At 40.4% G+C, this 15,521-nt stretch overlaps 1 protein-coding gene across 4 annotated transcripts; it reads left to right on the top strand.

The window, feature by feature from the left end:
* Positions 1-129: 129 nt before the first annotated feature.
* Positions 130-15,265, top strand: ulk1a (unc-51 like autophagy activating kinase 1a). Of its 4 annotated transcripts, XM_085180549.1 has the most exons (28): positions 130-1,546; positions 1,656-1,748; positions 1,831-1,872; positions 3,152-3,184; positions 3,303-3,339; positions 4,549-4,722; positions 4,834-4,907; positions 5,004-5,105; positions 6,299-6,357; positions 7,686-7,768; positions 7,863-7,913; positions 8,009-8,097; positions 8,213-8,369; positions 8,482-8,518; positions 8,604-8,693; positions 8,907-9,020; positions 9,125-9,255; positions 9,722-9,816; positions 10,086-10,207; positions 10,453-10,568; positions 10,875-11,000; positions 11,380-11,403; positions 11,494-11,519; positions 11,633-11,808; positions 11,899-12,017; positions 13,732-13,889; positions 14,014-14,149; positions 14,266-15,265. In XM_085180549.1, the coding sequence occupies exons 1-28, from the start codon at positions 1,457-1,459 to the stop codon at positions 14,307-14,309; spliced, it is 2,598 nt and encodes an 865-aa protein (XP_085036675.1). In that variant the 5' UTR covers positions 130-1,456; the 3' UTR covers positions 14,310-15,265. The 4 variants fall into 4 exon arrangements, with proteins under 4 accessions (XP_085036675.1, XP_085036672.1, XP_085036673.1 ...); XM_085180546.1 differs by having other exon boundaries at positions 11,380-11,519; XM_085180547.1 differs by having other exon boundaries at positions 10,089-10,207; positions 11,380-11,519.
* Positions 15,266-15,521: the final 256 nt, after the last annotated feature.

Consider the following 15,521-nt stretch of genomic DNA (forward strand, 5'->3'; position numbering starts at 1 on the left):
CATTATAAAAACATATTTATATGACTTATGGGACAGTTTTGGTGGATACAAGTGTGCGCACCTGTTATTTACATTGTTATGAAATCCATTTTTGGCAAGAATGATTTTGAAGAATGATTTTCTGTCAGACAAAAACTGCATTTCACAAAAGCTACAAGAAAAACTGCTAAACACTATTGCTTTTTTAAATGTATTAAACAGTGACTGAAGATACATACTTGATTTGATTAAATCACATTGCTGAAACCTTATTTTAAGTTCAGATAAAGATACATGTTGATTTAAATTTCACTGAACTAACACTGAACCTTGCTATGACCAAATCCTGTTTAAATTCAAGAAATTGGTTGTTGTTTTTTTGCTATTGCTTTGTGTGGCCATAGAGAAAATATTTTCAGAGAAACTCTTCATTTAAATGCGTGATGATCTTTTACCCTTTGTTAACAACTGAACTGCTAATTACAGAGCTTAAAGAGCTTAACCCCCTGTGGGCATTGGGCCGTGGGGTTGGGTTTAATCACGGGAGGCCAAGAGCCTTTGTGATAATGAATGCATATTAGTTGGGGGAGGAAAGATTGAGTTTATCTCACTAAGTGAGGTTAAAAGCAGTGGATTTTATTCTTCCAGAATGCTATTCATATCTCTACTCTAGTAGTCCTCCACAGCGTAACATTAGTATTTGATTTTTATTTTCTGTAATTAAAAATACAGCAAGTAATGAAGAACTGTGTTGAAGCTTGTTTCTTCCATTTAAAATATAAAGTTTCTCAGAGTTAAGTTGACATGTTATTATTCAACCTAATTTCTACGTTTTTAATGCTTAAGTATCTGCGTGAGTTTTTAAAAGTTATTTTCCCAGACGTTTTCGCCAGTAAGTAAAAAGTATGTAATACCAAACTTTTAAAATTTAAGATAATACAGTAGCCCCAAACCCTGAAACAAGCTACCAATGCGAAGTGGACGAGTTTACGAGTTGTCCCTGAAGGCGACACCATGAAACAGCTGCCTGCCTGTTTGCGCATGTTCACCAAAAGACATGAATAACCCCTGGGTAGATGGGTAGAAAGGTGAGGAGGAATACAACAAAGTTTAAACATAGTCGTGTGGACATTAACTGTGTTGACGAGCGGTCATTTGAACTTTTACCGGTTCTAGCAAAGCGACATGGACTAGTTAACCTCGTTAAATAAGCACAGTGTGCTGCTAATATTTTGTTTACATACTGTTTACGACGAGGTTATTTCAACTTTTTGTGCTTGTCGAAACTTTTTTATGTTTTTTATCGACATGTGCTATGAACACAAAGCCTGCTTCGTGCCATGACGGTGTTTTTCATCAGTGGTATGGGATTTGCTAGCAGGAGAAAACTGCCGTGGGACCGCGCGTTTGTTTCATTTGGAAAAGCAACCACTTAAACATTGTCGGATATTTTAACACATTTGTTTTTGTAATATCCATGGAGTCTATTGGGAAGTTTGAGTTCAGCAGGAAAGACCTGATTGGTCATGGCGCATTTGCAGTTGTGTTCAAAGGCAGACATAAAGAGGTAACTTTCATATCTGATGTTAATTTTGATTTATGTGGATCTCTGGAGATGAATAGGTTGTGTTGTTGTTGTTGTTGTGCTTATGTACTCCCTTTGTTTACCTTCCAAGAAACATGATTGGGAAGTTGCCGTGAAGTGCATAAACAAGAAAAACCTTGGCAAGTTTCAGTGTTTGCTTGCCAAAGAAATCAAAATATTAAAGGTATGTATTTTTTAAGATGGTGCTGTGGCATGTCTCCAAGAATACCTTTGACAAATATGTTTTTCCCCCACACCTCTGCTAGGAACTGAAACATGAGAACATTGTTGGACTACTTGACTATCAGGTAAGGTTGCTCCCCCCATCCTCATCTTCACAGCACATGCACAACAAAACACACAGACATGCTGTACTGTTGACTTTGCTGCCACATGATGCAAATGTTGCTGAAACACTGGCAACCAGTTACACAGCCAAGGCCAGAGCTTGATCTGAAAGTTTTAAGGTTCCTCCATCACAAATAAATTATTATATAAAATGCATAAAAGTAACCGCGTGATTGATGTTTACTTGTGATGTATAGCGCTAAATTTTGGATTTGCTTCTCGGGCTAACTGCTAGAACCTAAAAGGCTTTTAGCTTAGCAGATGACTCTAGCAGAGAACATTAATTTACCCGAGTGTGCGCTTTCCTCTTCTCAACTTACTGACACTCTGATAGCCAGGCAGGCAGACATGGGTGAGGTGATCTATTTCTGACAGATGGCAGACTGCAGCCAGTGAGACAATGGCTTATAAAACACACAACCTGAGAAACACCCACACACAAGAAAAATGACTGCAGGTTACACGGGGAGATTTCAGGGGTGATGGCAGAAGCTTATGCAGGCATTAATGTGTGTAATTTACCTGGTATCTGTGCAATCTAAACCCTCTGGTATCTGTTATAGCCAGACACATTACACCACCACTAGCTTTATTATGGCTCTTCTCTGTGGTTGTTGTTGGTAATGGTGGTTACATATATATATATTTTAATCGTTTTAATCCTGTATTTTTCCTGTAGTGCAATGAGGTTTTAAAACTGAAAACCTCATTGCACCATAATAGCCTTGAGGTATTTTATGCAATAGTGCAAGTGCGAGTGGTAAACAGTTCTAAGGTTTCAGTACGGCATACAAAGAGCTCATCGGCTTTTACCTGGTGTAATAAAAGCAAGACGCAACTTGATTTCCCACTTGTTACTTTCCATTACAGTCAAATGAACCTGGGTCGCTGAACATCTCTCGCTCCACTTCATATTACCTCGTTAGCTTTTTCAGTGGTATTGATGGGATCGGGTTTCCCTGCATCAAAGATGAGTTTCTAGAAGCTGCTGCTGATGGGCCAAAAGAGTCTTACAAATCAGCTGATGTAACTCGTTGTGGCTATTGCAACACTGAATAGCCTGAACTTCTAATCCAATGTTTACAATGCCAGTGTTGTATTTAAGCAGTTTAAATATTTGTGACTTTACTGACTCAAACTTCAGCTCTGTTTTTTTTAGCTATCATGTAGCCAGTGCTTAATAATACTGCATGTAGCTTCATTGTGAATGATTTCAATATTATCTGCTTGTATTAACAGGAGACTGGGAGATGCGTGTATCTTGTTATGGAGGTGAGTTGTGTTTGAAATGCTAATGGTTGGTCTTGTTTTCATGGGAAAATGCAAATCTCATCCTCTACTTGGGCAGCATTGTCAGCCGAGCTGACGCTTGTCTTTCTTGTCTTTTCAGTATTGCAATGGAGGTGACCTGGCAGAGTACCTTCATTGTAAGTTTGCTGCAAAACAAATGGCTTAACACTGGAACTCAGAATCTGTGCTGCACAGTTTTTGCAAAAGCACAAAAGAAAAACAGGACATTCACACCTTATCTTTTCATTGCATTGGGGTGCTTGTTAACATGTCGTACTGGTCTGGCTTTTAAGGGGCTTAGCTCTGCTTTTTTGTAGTGTTTTGAGGGACTAATAGGATTCTAACAGGGCAGTGCGACCTAAGAAGTCAGGTTTAAAGTTCATTCTGTGAATTATCATGAATACTACCAAGTACTTAACCTAGATAAAAACCTGTTGACCTAAAGTTTCTCTCCAGTGTTTGCCTACAGCGTGAAAAAACAGAGCAAAATGAGCAGCCTAAAAATAAACCCCCACCTTTTTGCTTTTCTTTTTTTACAGTACAACATTAAATAAAACTTCTCTCACTTGGAAATTCTCCTACCTCAAGTTTCAAGCCGTGTTTCAAATAATGATGACACATGGAGTTAATTTTTCCTGGGGCTAGCCTTGCCCCGCTGGTGTGGAGTGTCGGTCTAATACGGCCCCACTGCCAGCGGTCCTTAAAGGCTAGAGCTGCCAATTCTGCGTCTCTGCCAAGGAGACACATACAGCTATTTGCAGCGCAGCACTCGTGCACATTTGGCAATGTTCTTGCTGCTCCCACATGACCTCACCCATCTGTCACTCCCTTATGCTCTGTCCTCTGGTGGAAAACAAGACGGCTATGGGGTGCTGATGCACTGGGAGGGAGGGGGTGTTTGGTGCAGCAGTAGGTGGTGGTGGTGGAATTTGTGGGGGGTGCTAGTGTGTCAGACAGCCTTGACTTTAATTTCTAATTGAGGCATTATGAATAAAATCTTCCTCCGTGAGGCATAGCAGCATTGACGCTGACACTTTACACCATAAATAAGTTACGGTGAACATGTGATAGCAAACAAAGTATATATTTATATCGCAGTCCTTACAGTATGTACATGTCAGATATTCCTCCAGATATCAGCTGGTAGCTGCAGCATTTCTATTTCTATCTTGGCTTTGCTTTCCTAGTGTATTTTCATATTTTGAGCTTTTTAAAAAAAAAAAAAAGTCTCACATAAGTAAGCTAATGCATTTTCTTTTTATCCAGTATAATAAATAATCAATAAATAATAATAATAATAAATAAATAATCAGGCTGACTTTCTTTTTCTCTTTCTGAATCGACAGCTAAAGGCACTCTGAGTGAAGACACCATCCATGTATTCCTGCAGCAGATATCACGGGCCATGAAGGTCCTACATAGCAAAGGCATCGTCCACAGAGACCTCAAACCCCAGAACATTTTGCTCTGCCATCCAGAGGGGCGCAGGTCCAGTTCCATCAATACCACCTTTAAGTTAGGTAATGACTTACACCAGCATTGCAGTAGATGGTCTAAATGTAAAATAAATAAAAATGTGTTCATATAGATTTAAAAGGAAAACACTGTCACCTGTTTCTCTCACCCTCCAGCTGACTTTGGGTTTGCGCGTCATCTCCAGACAAACACCATGGCAGCCACGCTGTGTGGCTCTCCCATGTATATGGTAAGCATTAAAGTAGCTCACTCTGGTATCCTGTGCCAAGCAGGTGTGATGGAACCGTGCCTCTAAGCTGTTTTGGGTTTTTTTTTCCGGCCACAGGCTCCCGAGGTCATCATGTCCAGGAACTATAATGCCAAGGCTGATCTGTGGAGCATCGGTACCATCGTGTACCAGTCTCTGACTGGAAAAGCACCATTTTATGTGAGTAGCACTTTAAAACAAACAAACATGTGAACCAATACTAACAAAGACTTGCTAAGGTCCCTTGCATAATCACAAGCAGTCATGAAATTGTTTTGCCTCAGTTCACACAAAGGACAAACTAACTGATGTCAAAGTGTAACATGATGCATCTTGTTCATAACATTAAAAATGGAAAAACATGATTCGTGACACTGCCTGCTGGGTGATACTTTTCCACATCTTCTGTGTTGTTAGCTGGAAAACGTTGGAGCGTCTTGTTAGAAATGAGCCTTGGGATGATGAGAGAGGCAGCTGGAAATTACTGTGAGCCATTTCTGTGAACCCAGATTAAATGCTGTTTCACAACCCCAGCTATTACTTTCCCCTCTTCACGTGTCTGCTCAGATGCCACTGTTGCACTGTTATTTGCAAGCTGCCTCAGCTGTGATTCACACATATATAGACACATGCCAATAGTTTTACCTCCTCGTTGGTTGTGTATTTTGTGCTAAAGTTGCCCCTTCTGTCCCCGTGTAGACAGAAAAACATTGTGTTTGGCCCTTTTGTCCGTTACGTCTCTTGAGGTTATTTATATTGCAGTTTATTTCCTCTGGCAATGAGAGGGAAGGTTGCCTTTTATTTCTGCCTGGCAGGTCAGTGAAAAGTCCAAAGGTTAGCAAAAGGTGAGGCGCTGCTGTTGTCTCTGAGATTGATGTTTACTTGGTTTAGCTGGCAAGTATTCATTACACTTTTGCCTTTCTGGAAACCTGATTGTGTTTATGCTTGGGCTATATGGACCATTACACAACAGTTCATTCAGTTCAAATGCTTTTATATAGTGACAAATAACGACAACAGTCACCTGAAGGTGCTTTAATTTATAAGACAAAGACCGCACAGTATTAGAAAGAAAAACCACAACAATCAGACAATCCTTTATTAGCAACTGCGTGGTGACAGTGGGAAGAAAGAACTCCTTTATGATGTCAAGAGACCTCCAGCAGACCTAGGCTTGGGTTATGGGGTGAGGGGATGGAGAAGAGAAAAAAGCAGTGGAGAGAGATCAAAATTTACATTTGTAAAGCTTTAGGCCAGAAGATCGGTTATTCAAATGCTTGTTTGTAAAGTCCAGACTCATTCATTTGCATTGTTATAGTCTGTGGGTGGTCATCTCCAAGTCTTACTCTTGTCTCTGTGTCTTTTGTATACAGGCCAGCACACCACATGAGCTTCGTCTCTTCTATGAAAGTAACAGGAACCTGTTCCCCAAGTGAGTACGAACAGCTTTCACCCAAGCACTCCAGCCCCGAACATTTTTAGACATTACCCTGCAGGTATATATTTCTAGCAGCAATGCAAAACATCACAAAACTTAAATGTTTCCCCAAATGGAAAAAAGACTGAGTTGAAAACATTTAAAGATGAGCCTGGAACAAAGCAACATGCATAACAAACAGAGGAAGACGGTAGAAAGGCGACATAAACTGGCATTACTAAGAAATCTACCCTGGATGCTAATAATGTTTGTCTATAAAAACACATTTCTGTCTCCGTGAATGATGTTTGATGTATATTTGGACACATGCACACACATATATAATTAGCTCTGAGTAAATAAGTCGCACAACACTTCTAAGAATAGTGCTGTTGTGGAAGAAACCCATCCGGACACCTGACGGGAACGATCATCGACAACATTTTCCATCAGCAACTCTCACACAATTCATATTTTAGAGTTTCACCCAAACAAGAGTGTGGAAATATAGAGAAATCCTTCTTCTTGTGAAGGATTTAATTCTCTATAAACAATTCTGCCTCGGCTTTGTTATCAGTGCATACAGAGGCCTTTGCAGCTAGGCCTCGTGGCTATTTGCAGTCGTTTTGAACGCAGCTTCTCTGATGTTCAGAATTTGGACTTGGAAAGTGTTCAGAGGGATTTATGGATTGTTTGCCCACTGCTTTCATGGTGTACTTTGCCAGCCTGTGTGTGGCTTGGAGCCATGCTTATCTTTTTCAGTGATTAAGCCGGGAGATGAGAAAGGCTCTGCCTGTGTGTGTGTGTGTGTGTGTGAGGGAATAGTTTGTTGTTTTCCTTTGGCTCTATATATAACCTGCCCTGAAGTGCCAGCTACTGGTCTGTATGGCTATTGCTTTCCATACTACCCACATACTGTAGGTCAGCACTTACATAAACACATACACTATGGCTGACTGCCTGGAGTGTCATGACACCTCAAGGTCTTGTACTGAAGCCGTACATTAGATTAAGATTTCATATTTTAGAGTTCACAGTATGGAACGTCTGAAGCAGTCTGTTTTTTAAAGCCATAAATATCCACAAAATAACTCAGTGAACAAACTTGAACATGAAGTCAAATATTAGCATGATCTAAATAAAGGCTATAATACACTGGGCTGTAAAAAGCTACAGAATAATCGTCCCATACTTTCTCCTCTCCCTACATCTTATTTTGTAATTAAAATGATTAGAATGATTGAATAGTGATAACCTTTAACAATTTGTTCTCCTGGGATTTGTATTATTAGCTGTGTTCTTACACATGCAAGTTTTAATAGAAAGCTGTTGTATTTTGCCAGCATCCCAAAGGAGACCTCTGATAACCTAAAACACCTGCTGTTGGGGCTTCTACAGAGGAATCATAAAGATCGGATCAGCTTTGGTAAGTCTGCCCCTTTTTATTAGTAAAAAACATAATTTAATAATTGAATTCAAAGTATTTTGTTCATGTCTTTATCTCTTTCCTTTTTTTTCAGAGGAATTTTTTAACCATCCCTTTTTGGAAACAAGCTCATCAACAAAGAAATGTAAGTGTCGCGTTGTTGTGAGGACAGCTTAGTATCAGCGACGCCGTTATAGCTGAGGTCGTAACACAAGTGCTTTACTCTATTTTTTGTCACAGGCTCATCAGTCCCCGTGCACTCCTACCCCAGTTCTGGCTCCGGCAGCTCCTCTAGCAGCTCCTCCACATCTCAGCTGGCCTCGCCTCAAGTATGCACAAAGTTTTCTCATGAAGTGAAGTGACCTGAAACCAATTGGTCATACTGTGAATTCCATAATTAATATTAGTTTTCGTTACATCTGTGTTTTATCTTCACTCTGTCAGCATTCCGATGGAGAGCTGCACCAACCTCAGCCCAAGCTGCCTTACACCCCTGTGCAGGACAAGCCTGGCTTCCTGCAGAAAGAAACAACTAATCAAGATGGTAGATATATCCAATCTCTCACAGAAGATTATGTCTTGGTGCCTGCCCAGTTTCCCAGTAAGACCTCTGAGCATCAGGAGCACATCAGATTTATCAGGATGTTTTAGTGCATTATTTTTTTTGACATTAGCACAAAAAGACTGACTGCTCCTGTTGTGCTGCTTTACAGGTGAGCATATATGCGAAAGTTCCCTTAAAGACCGTGGGTGAGTGTTCCCTTCATGGCCTGAACACTGTATGGGTTCAGTTAAATTTTATTCTTTTATGTAATTTTTAAATGTGTTTGTATAGGAGCTCACCACTGGCCGAAAGGGGTGCTGGACTCACTGGAAAGACACCCCCACGCTCTCCTATGCTGCACTCTCCCCCCAAGCCTGTTAGGTAAGAGAAAGCCAGACTGTCAGAAAGCCAATTTTAGAGTTCAGCTGGTGGAAAATAAAAGAGGTCCGATATGGATATTTAAATTGAACGTGAAGCTAGATCAAACAGTATTTATATTCACGGTATATAGAACATGTTTGTTCCACTGCTGTTTATAACTGCTTTATAAAATCAGCTGCCCACTCTTCTATGTTTCCTCTTTTAACCACGCAGCAAGCCAGCTGAAACACTTGGCAGTAACTTCAGCCCGTCTGTGCCCATTCCCGTCCCAACTCAGATCCAAAACTACCAGCGTATGCAGTGTGTCGGCTCTCATGGCTCCACCAGGCATGTCCATCCATCTTATGCACCTTGTGCACCAACCCCACCTCAGAGTCTTACTCTTATGCGTTCTCTGTTTCCTTTGTCTAACAATGTCTCATCTCATTCAGGGTCATGTTATACTGTCCCAGCAGTCCCAGCAGCAGTGAAAGCCCACCACAGTATGAAGAATGTGGATCTCCCAGTCCAGTCTTTACCTTCAACTCTGGAGGGAGCCAACCTAAACAGTCTTCCCCGCCAGGTAATTAGATCAGTTGGCTTCTGTATTACCTATGAAGGCATTCATCTGTATGTGTCATACACAAATACATAATTTTTAAATTGATCCCAGTCAACTTTCATATACACAGTTGACTGGACATTGGAAATGCACACAAAAGAAGATTGTTAGAAGTTAAAAAATAGTTAATTATTATCAGAGACCGATATTTATGTGGCCTTTTTTTAATGTCTGAAAGGAGCTTTTGTTAAGCAGACCTATTCCACTGTAACCTTCCAACAGCAATACACACACTCTCAATTTCACCATCTCACACAAACATTTTTTTTGTGGATTTTTAAATTTGTTTTGAGGTAAACTGTCAGCTCCTTTTGCTCTCACTCATCTGTGTTTTTTATTCTAAATTCCTACAGTCAACAAATGCGTTTACAAATATCATGTGCTCTTTAAAACAGTGGTTTTATATGTATAATGTTCTGTTCTCCAGTGGGAACAAGCCCAAAGACGTCAGAGCAGACTCTCCCACTCAGCACAAGAACTGGGCTCCTCGCTGCTTCTCCTGACATGCAGGACAGGCCCAAGGTCAGCTTCAACATGCCATACAGACACAGTGTTGACTTAATATTAATAAACATTTTACAGTTAATATTAAGTCATCCACTCTACTCTGCCATTCTGTCTGTGACATTAGAAATTGTTTTGCAATGCACACACTGCAAAAACTGGGGGGATTTCCTTCCACATCTCTTTAAAACAGCAAATTTTTACACTTCCTATGGTGTCAGCGGATAATAGAAGATATAAATGGGCACAGAGGGAAAGATGTTTCAACAGTTCAATTTCCTTTTCAGCAGCAGGTTCAGCCAAGAATGCCAAACAGAACCAGGACAGTCCCAAACCTGCAATCCCTTGACCCCACTTCCCAGGCCAACCTCAGCCGTAAAGCAGCAATTAAAAAGGGCCCTTTTAAAAGGTATGAGCAGTGTAATACTTCCACACTGTTGTTATAAATGGTTGAAATAAATAAATAAATAAATGGTTAAATCATTATAAATTTTTGACAATATTTTAGCATTCTGGAAAATTACAAGCTAATATCACAAGTCTAATTAAGATTATGGGAGTCTGCTACTAAGAGATAACACACAGTCAAACATATGCTGGTTGATTAATTATTAAATGCTCACAAGGGTGTCTGTGGATATATTACATGTGCAGATCAGTGAGCACAGGAAGGTTATCTGACATGCTACTGAAGGCGGCCCTCGGAGCTCCGCTCTTTGAAGAAGGGAAAGACGAGAGCCTCAGCAAGGAGAAAAGCATGGAGATAACAGGTATCAGTGCAACGTGCTAAAAGTAAAACCAGTCAAATGACTTCTAAAGGGACAGCGTCTGTTTTCTGTACGAACGTGTCCATTCATAAAACCACTGACTTAAAGTGATGCAGAAGAAGGTTTTACAAAATCACCGCACATGTAGGGGAAGGTGACACATGTTTGGTACATGCAGTAGGCACAAAGAGCCCTTTGTGAAGTATCTAATTTAGTCACCATGACCACTGCATTACATTACTTCAGTTCATCTAGGCTACCTTACCAATGGGGTAGCAGCCATCTGACTCGTCTTACTTGTTCCTACAGCACCCCCTGCTGGCTGTCATGGAGTTTTCCAGTGCTCAGACAGCCCAGTTCCTGTGATTTTCTCTATGGGCTCTCCATCCAGTGGAAACTCACCTCCTGATACCATGTTAATGAGGACGTTCTCAGGTAGGTGTCCTGACTTCCCTCACTACAAACTTTCTACTGAGGGCTTTTATTTTGAACCGTCATTTTAGTTTTGCTTATAGGAAGGTTTAAATAAGTCTCTTAATTTCAGCATGCTTACGATATAACCGCTTAATCTGATTATAATGTGCTGCTTTTTGAGTTTGGACATCACTGAGACTCTTAACTTTAAAGGAAAATTGTTGTGATTAACCAAGGAAAACCAAAATTTCAGGTCATTTTCCATTTGTTAAGTGTTTATATTTTCCATCTTTTTTTTAAAAGCTAAAACGTGTTATCAGTTAAATCCATTTACATATTCATGAATTATGTATCAGCTGTATGTGGTTAAGCTAACTTTGCCTTTTGTTTTTAAATATAGATGCTCCCAGCTACTTAAACTCAGGTTGGCATCTTCAACGAAGAAACCGTAGGCACAGTGACACTGAAACAATGAATGTTATTCCACGCAGCGGCCTGATTTTTCATCCTCCAGAGCTCCCTGAAGACACATTAATGGAGGTACAGTCAAATGCTGATAGTGGTGAATACTCCAGGATTGTCATTAATGTACATTTGCGGGTTCCACATGAAAGGTTTCCACATTGAGAATATTTTATGTGTTCTTTTCACAGGAGGCTCACACAGATGCTCTGACTGACTTGCAGTTCACTTTGGCTTTCGTCCAGTGTGTCATGGAACTGGCTTCCTCTAAGGACCCAGGGCTCGAGCCCATCAGCAGTCCCGACGCTTCCTTCCTGGATCAGAGCTTGGTCGCTGATCAGATCAGCCTTCTAAGTAGAGAATGGAGGTAAGAGGCATTACAGTTTCTCCACACGTGGAGTAGCTCTCTTTGTTTAATAAAAAAAGAAAATCTTAAAACTTCTATGTAATGTTCCAGCTATGCAGAGCAATTGGTGCTGTACATGAAGGCTGAAGAGTTTCTGTCATCAGCTCTGCGCAGCGCTAAAGAAAATGTCAAGAAAGGCGAGCTGTTTCCATCTGCTACAGTCAAACAAGGTGAGACCAACATTCCCTTCTGTAGATTTGTAAGGTAAAGGTAAACGTTCATAGTGTGAATTTCTTCAGAAATTGTGCTACCAATAGAATAGCTTGAATTGTTCGAGTATTTGTATTAAGGTAATTTAAAAGGAACTTGAACTATGATCCAGAACCTCCCGTAATTTAAAATGGCCTGTATTTGTATACGCTTTACTAGTCTCTAAGGACCCCAAAGCGCTTTACACATTCAGTCATCCACCCATTCACGCACACATTCACACACTGGTGATGGCAAGCTACATGTAGCCACAGCTGCCCTGGGGCGCACTGACAGAGGCGCGGCTGCCGAACACTGGTGCCACCGGGCCCTCTGACCACCACCAGTAGGCAACAGGTGAAGTGTCTTGCCCAAGGACACAACGACCGAGACTGTCCAAGCCGGGGGTTGAACCGGCAACCTTCCGATTACAAGGCGAACTCCCAAGTCTTGAGCCACGATCGCCCAATTTAATTTAATAATTCAAATCACATGACCATGTAGGTCAAAGTGTTTCAACATTCCATCCATCCATCCATTCGCTTCCGCTTATCCTTTTCAGGGTCGCGGGGGGCGCTGGAGCCTATCCCAGCTGTCATAGGGCGAGAGGCGGGGTACACCCTGGACAGGTCGCCAGTCTGTCGCAGGGCCAACACACAGGGACAGACAACCATTCGCACTCACATTCATTCGCACATTCACACCTAATGGCAATTTGGATTTTTCCAATTAACCTATCCCCACAAGTGTTTCAACATTATTTTACATATTTGGTTCAAAGCTCCAGACTGTGACTGTCTTTGTTACACAGTTAAAACCAGTTCTCTGCTTGCAGACTGTGCAAACTTAGGTGATTACCATAAAGAGTATGTAAGATGGACTTATCTTTAAGTCTGAAAAGTAAAGCCTTACACTGGCATGCTCTTTAAGGCCACCAGGGGGCAATCCCTATGATTTCAAAAGGGCTTCCGCTCCTATAGACATCGGCAAGCAAATTGCCTTCTTCCCTGACATCTGTAAACACTTTAATCGTGAGTTTATACCCAGAGTCACTTCTCATGGGTCGTCCCGAGTAAAACGTTAAGTCCATTTTGTGAATTTTTATCGTTCTAAGTTTCAGGAATGATTGTTATGCAGGGTATGTAGAGAAGATACTGGCCTATGACTCAGATCCATCCCTCATTTGTCACATCCAGTAACAAAAACCAACATGTGACATTGAAAACGCCCATTCTGACCCTTTAAAATTCGATTTCACAAAATAGTGGGCGACGTCATGGAGGCTACATCCATCTTTTATATCGTCTATGGTGTTTACTCAGGATGCTCTATATTTGTGGCTACCACTAAAAAAGTAAACCTGACTGAATATTCCTGCCTCACTATCATTTTCTCTGCTCTCACGGGTCTCTGTATTTACTGCTGCCACACATACATACAAGCTAAAAGGAGAATGGAAACAGTGACTAAAACTGAGATGCAAGAATGCACGTTGGCCGCAAAGTGCACCAAAATCTGTCAGTCAGGAAGACATTATAAGAAACTGAAGTCATTCTTGAAACTCCTGTTGTAGGAGCACAACCACTTAGGCAGAAATATTGTGTGTATCTGTGTGTATTTATTAACAGTTAATGAAAGTAAACATTTTCCTGTATTAATTAGGTTTTTTTTGTTTGTTTGTTTTTTTTTTTGCAGTAATCAGGAAGCTGAATGAATTGTACAAGAACTGTGTGACCTACTGTCGCTCCCTCAGCGATCAGCTGCAGACCTTCTTGCTTAACAAGCAGAAACTTATGGACAACTTCAATGCACTCACAGCAGAGAAGCTCATCTACAACCACACTGTGCACATGGTCAGCTCATTTCACAGGAGGATATTGATATTCACTCCAAGATGGACTCTGTCCTGTATATGCTATCAATCGTAATCTTAGCTCTTTAAATATATGCATGTGTCTTTTTTCCCCCTCCATTCAGGTAAAGTCTGCTGCTTTAGATGAGATGTTCCACCATGGCACCACATCAGTGCAGCGCTACCATAAAGCCCTTGTGCTCATGGAGGGTCTGTCCCGAACCCTCACAGAGCAAGAGGACATTGACGGCATAGAAAAATGTACGTAGAAGCTCTGTGACACACAACCCATTAACGAGAAATTTTAAATGCTAACATTAGTCATTGTATTCATGCATTTGTCATGTGGTCACTGAGTTGTTCCCTTATCTCTTTAGGTAAGCAATGCATTGAGCGGCGGCTCTCAACTCTGCATCAATAGCAACTGCATTATCTTGCCTCATCCATCTGCCATCACTGTCTGCACTTTGATCTCTCCTAAGGGAAACGACCACTGGAGCAACTGCTCCTCTCATTTCTTCACCCAATCTGTAATTGAAAGATAAATGCACAGTAAAGGTTAAAAAAGGCTGGAAGTTCTTGAAAAACAGGTTGGGTTATGAATGTTTAAAAGCTATGATCAGGTAAATCATTTTCAGTATTTGTTTTGTTACAAACCGTACGTGTTAGTGTGTTTTGGTGTTTTGCACATAGAATGATGAGCTAAATTAAGAAATGATTGCAAGTGTTTTATACTTGAAGCAAAGATTACTTTGTGGTTTTCTGTGTTCGAAACATTTGAGTTATGTGTCTGGTGAATAATCACCAGCCTGCGGGACTCTGAAGAGTTTGAATGAGATGACCAAATATTGCCAATGTGTAGCAATACTTGTAAACCTGTGCCTGTTTTTTTCTGTCTTTGCATTATAACAGAAGAGTGAATATGAATGTATTGAAAGTATGTTCTAACCTGATACACAATAACTGCCTTACGACTGCCAGTCTTATGGCCATATAGTGTGGAGTGCAATAAGTATTCTTTGACATTTGAATGAGATTTTAGTTTTACACATGATCCAAAAATCCCTCCCTTGGGTGGGTGATGTACTCAGCTATGAGGTACTTCAAGTGACTTTTTTTTCTGTGTGTATCTATGCATATTTGTTTGTTTTTTTCTTGTGTGTGTTATACATTTGGAGATTTGCTGATTTTGAATTTAGAGATGTATGTTTGCTTTCAATCCATGTGCAAACCGTGCATGGCACTAGGTGATTTTAACTAATTGTTTGAAGTCTGTTTACCAAATGCCTTTTGTATTGTTTTAAGACTGCCTGTCAAATGTTGCCAAGATAAGTTGTTATATGGTGTTTGATCAAAATAAATATTTATTATAAAGTTGCTGACAGTTTGCAGTAGAAATCAATTTCAGTGTTCTTACTCAAATGTTGACGTTTATTAAAGCTTCTGTTTAATTCAAATCCATAAGTAATTATAGTTTCTTTATAATCAGGATTTAGCTTAAAGTATACAATTTTACTACATAATATTCTTGTTAACTAATAAGCTGTGAATGTATGAATCGACCAGGCTTTATTTATTTATTTATTTACCCGCCAAGATTTATTGTTATAATGAGCAAACATGCACAGAGGAC

Source organism: Neolamprologus multifasciatus, chromosome 12 (genome assembly GCF_963576455.1).
Source record: "Neolamprologus multifasciatus chromosome 12, fNeoMul1.2, whole genome shotgun sequence".
NCBI lineage: Eukaryota > Metazoa > Chordata > Actinopteri > Cichliformes > Cichlidae > Neolamprologus > Neolamprologus multifasciatus.